At 39.5% G+C, this 4,524-nt stretch overlaps 1 protein-coding gene across 2 annotated transcripts in view; it reads left to right on the forward strand.

Moving 5' to 3' along the window:
• The first annotated feature begins 282 nt into the window (after nt 1-282).
• Nucleotides 283-4,524, forward strand: part of dnajc17 (DnaJ (Hsp40) homolog, subfamily C, member 17) — a 31,725-nt gene continuing 27,483 nt past the window's right edge. Inside the window, exons 1-4 of one of the 2 annotated variants that reach the window (XM_079458297.1) lie at nt 283-517; nt 2,252-2,321; nt 4,350-4,408; nt 4,489-4,524. The exon at nt 4,489-4,524 is cut by the window's right edge and continues 52 nt beyond it. In XM_079458297.1, coding sequence (XP_079314423.1) covers nt 440-517; nt 2,252-2,321; nt 4,350-4,408; nt 4,489-4,524 — 243 coding nt within the window. In that variant the 5' untranslated portion in view covers nt 283-439. The remainder of the gene's footprint in view (nt 518-2,251; nt 2,322-4,349; nt 4,409-4,488) is intronic. The other variant, XM_079458296.1, reaches the window with a different exon arrangement.

The following is a 4,524-nucleotide window of genomic DNA, read 5'->3' on the forward strand; positions in this document are numbered from 1 at the left end:
TTGATTTGGTACAGATGTATTATGTTGTATTCTGAAATTGCCTGAAAATCTATAAAAATGTTAATCACAAAAAAAGTACATATTATTTTTATTATATTGTAATTTCATTTAAACAAAATATATTGTTATTTACTAAATGTATTCAACATTTATTAAATCAGTACATTAAATAAAGGGTCTTCATACTTTATCTGTGTTTATGTATACACAAGTCTACACTTTCAATACCTCAAACCTCGTTGATGGTTTTGACTGTAAAAGCCCCTTGTGTTGCAATGTGTCGGCCTGCAGTTCCCCCGCCTCGCCGCAGGGGCGCTCTAGAGCTGTCGTCACCCGCCATCTGTCGCTTTAAATCACACAGAAGAAGCTCGCGAACTGCTCCTAAGCTACTCTTGAGCATTATTTACGGCTTTATTTTAATTACTATCAGATTAAAAGTATGGCGTCAACAAAAGAGCTTTTACAGATGGATCTTTACGCGTTATTAGGGGTTGAATCGACAGCCACAGAGAAACAGGTGCGTCAATATAACACTTGTATTCATTAGCTTAACAGCACACATGACTGTTTTTATATCACTTTACTGTATGAAATGCTATATTACAAAACATGTTTACTTCGGTATCACCTTTAAAACAGCTGCAGGTTAAAGAAGGTTTTATTTATTTGCGGTTGTTATGAAAATAGATGTGACTAAACCTCTTTATATTTGCACATTACAGATACATTCATTGAGTGCAACGAGTGTTTGGTGTTTTATCCCATTATTTTTAGTGCAACATGCTCAGGACGACCGAAGTGTTTTTATTCTGTGTGTTTTGAGGACAGTTCTGTTTTAACAGATGGGTTTAGACACGTTATATGCATTAGCATCTATAGTACTGTCTGGTTTTAATATCCCAAACACAACTCAAACTTAACTACAGAACGCCTTTTTAAATCAATAATATTTAACCAAATACATTATGATCAATCATCTACTGTCAATTCGTTATAAAGTGGTGAAATAATTCACTGTATGACCAGCAGGTGGAGATGCTGCCCAAGAAATGAACGCCGTTGTGCGGGTGACGTTTGATCATTTTTGAAGTCTTGTGGTGAAGCAGTTAAATATCTGTGTTATGGTTTAAGGACCTAAATCTCTTGCATGTGTGTATTTTGCCCAGTTTTCAACATGCTGTTAAATAAAATATGTTATTATAAGATAAACAATTATATAAAGTCATTATTATATCTGGCTGCAATTTATCCACAAGACGACACACATCTGTATGCAATTTATTCAGAAGGAAATTAGTTCTGGATTAAATGCTTTGCTTCAAGTTTTGTCTTCTACGTACATTTTTAGGTGTTTGTAATGCTTGCTTTAATACACATCACTAATAAGTATGTCGTAGGGATCATTGGCCCATCTGTCCCGATGTCTAATGATGTTTATTTTTGGATAGCCCTCCTGTAGGATCACGACATGAGAGAAGTTTGGGTCGCTCTCTGCGGTCCTCCAGACCTGAAACCGTTCGCCAGCGGCCGACACAGAACTGAGCGTTTGAGACCTTGTGTTTTGTTCATTCGTGCATTAGTGACAAGTTTGAGTCTCTGTCTCCTGCGAGACACGTCTGTCAGCAGCAGACATCGTCTAAGGAAAAACACAGCCGTGAACTCTGCCGTCCACATTCCAAGAGACTCTTGGGAGTTTATGGTAAAAGCAGATTTCTGACCGAGGTCTCGCACAGAATGTACATGCACTCGAGCGTGGGTTTTTCTGAAATGCAAGTCATGTTTGAAATTCGCTGGCAGAAGCGTGTTTTGGTCCTGGATGCTGATGATGGTGTCCGTATGCACATGCGTGCAGCACTGCGTGTGGAGTTTGACAGTAATGTGTGCTGTGATTTAAAGCCAGCGTTTGGCTCGGATGTCTCGTGGGATTTCAGGGTTGTGGTGAATGTTGCCGCCATCTATTGTTAAAAAACATCTCCAGCGGTTTATGCTTTCCAGGAAACCATGGCCCGCTTTGCTTTGTCTTGGGTTATGTAAAATTTGTGTGCAATGTGCTTTGCTTTGTCTTGGGTTATGTAAAATTTGTGTGCAATGTGCAATAGCTTTTAATTTTTTTGCTCTAGCTGCACCAAACACAACAGAGAATCTTGACATTTTATCAGGATATTCAATGCGGGGAAACACACAGTGGCTTGGACGCAACCTCAAAAAGTTCGCACGGAACTCAAAATATGAATCTTGTCTTCTTTTGCAGATCAAGAAGGCGTACAGAAAGCGAGCATTATCCTGTCACCCGGACAAAAACCCAGACAATCCCAAAGCTGGTCAGTAGAGTCTCATTTTCTTTCAACTTTACTTTAAATAAATCACCTGAGAGTTTGAGTCTGTCTGATCAAAATCTGTTATTGCACAAGAGCAGGTAGAGTTTTGTTTTCCATCATATGTTCCACAGAAGATTGTCTGACACTGTTTGGACAAACCGATCATTTCCCCCCCGAGCATCTTGACATCTTGCTAAGAGCTTGACTGATAAAAGCCAGCCATAAACTCCACACCTGTATGTGAACACGTGCGACTACACAAACGGAATTTCACCGTCACTGTGAACTGAAAATGTGTCAGTAAAGCCAAGCAGAATTCAGTTTTCAGCGTTTGACAGGCGCTCGAGGCTACAGTACAAACTCCAGCATGTGGCTTCTCTTATGCCCCCGTGTCTCCGTCTGCATGCTGGGAAAACCAGCAAAAACACAGCGTGCACCTTGAGATAGAGTTGCGTGCGGGGCGACTTTTATTCCTGCGTGCCTTTCACAATTCCTGGTTTAGTCTAAAACGGGGTACAGAATGAAAGTGAAATATGCAGACTCGCACGCGAAAAGAGAGCCGTGCGGCTGCGTGGGGGGCGAGACGAAGGCCACGTTTCGGGTCACGAAAGCCGCTCGCGTGCGGGCCTGGTGTTCCCACACGGGCTGTGTTGTAATCACACGGGTAGCGTGAAACGTGAGCCTCAGTCTAGACGTGGTCCTCTGTGGATGTGGGGTGAAACTGGAGCTTGCAGAAGCTTGTTAGTGGAGAACAGGACCATCAGTGAGTCATTAGGGGTCCGGGGTGTGTGATTGCTTTGACGGCCTGTGGCGGGGGACCCCCAAAGTTTACATGGAGAAAATCAGCAGGTATCATTAGCGGGAGCGGCTTTCGTGAGACTGCTGGCACTCTGATTCAATGCAGTGAACGTAAATAACAGAATGGAGATATAACGTTTCAAAAATATACCTTGTTCAAGATTTTTCCTGACTTTTTATGTAGTGAGTTGACTACTGATTTACAGGCTACATGAAAAAAACTGTAGTATACTTTAGCATTTAACAGGGCTCTCACGGTATCAGATTTTCACTACAGGGTTTTCATGGCCAAAAATGTTAACAATGACTGTATTATTGTGATCATTATTGTAAACATTATGAAGGCTATCAAAGAAAATCAAATCCTTAATTTAATTTATTTAGTCTTTTCTATTTTTTGGGGCAATGAATCACACTCGAAATATTTGCAGGGAGGCAGAGAGAGAATTTGCAACCATCTTAAAGTCCAATTTTAAAACGATAAACATTGTTTTTAATATCACGGTTATTGTCAATACCGGTATATTGTTGCACTCCTAGTATTTACTATAGTAAAGTGTTGTAAAACTCATGGATACTAATGCATATTAAATATACTTGATAAAACAATTTATCGATTCCGTATAGTTCATACTTAATAATATTGTGGTATACATGAATAACGTGTATAATATACGGCTGTATTCTACAATTTCCTGCAGTATTTCCTACAGTGTATTATAGTTCATATTACAGAATGCAGCAGTATATGGGATGTACTTATAATAATAAAGTAGTTTACTAAAATGTACTACAGTTAACTATAGTAAATACTGAAGTATACTGCAGTATTTACTACATATGATCAACTCAGTATAGTTAATACTACAGCCTACAGAATACATTAACAAAAGTTGTCTCTCCGCTTAATATACTAGATTTTCTACAGTATTTTTACATTTGGGTGAGTTTAAGGGTTAGTTCACCCGAAAAGGAAAATTCTGTCATCATTTACTCACCGTCATGTAATTTTATATGTGTATAAATGACTTTGTTCTGATCAACACCGAGAAAGATATTTGGAAGAATGTTAGTCATTTTCATTTTTGTGTGCAGTATCTCTTTAACTAGCGTAGTTGGTTAGGTAGACTATTCAGTGGTGAGGCAGGTCTGAGCAGTCAATGTTACATTCTTGTTGTTTTATCCATTACAGAAAAATCATTTTTCAACGTTTCTATCTGTTTACTTTTGCAGCTGAACTCTTTCATCAGTTGTCTCAAGCGCTCGAGGTGTTGACCGACGCTGCTGCCAGGGTGAGAATCAGATGTTTTATTCTGCGCATCATTTACTGTCAGCTTCCACCATATCTCATTTCTGTCTGCCATCCTCACAGGCCGCCTACAACAAAGTCCATGCTGCTAAAAAACAA

This window comes from Barbatula barbatula (genome assembly GCF_947034865.1).
Source record: "Barbatula barbatula genome assembly, chromosome: 6".
In the NCBI taxonomy this organism is placed as follows: domain Eukaryota; kingdom Metazoa; phylum Chordata; class Actinopteri; order Cypriniformes; family Nemacheilidae; genus Barbatula; species Barbatula barbatula.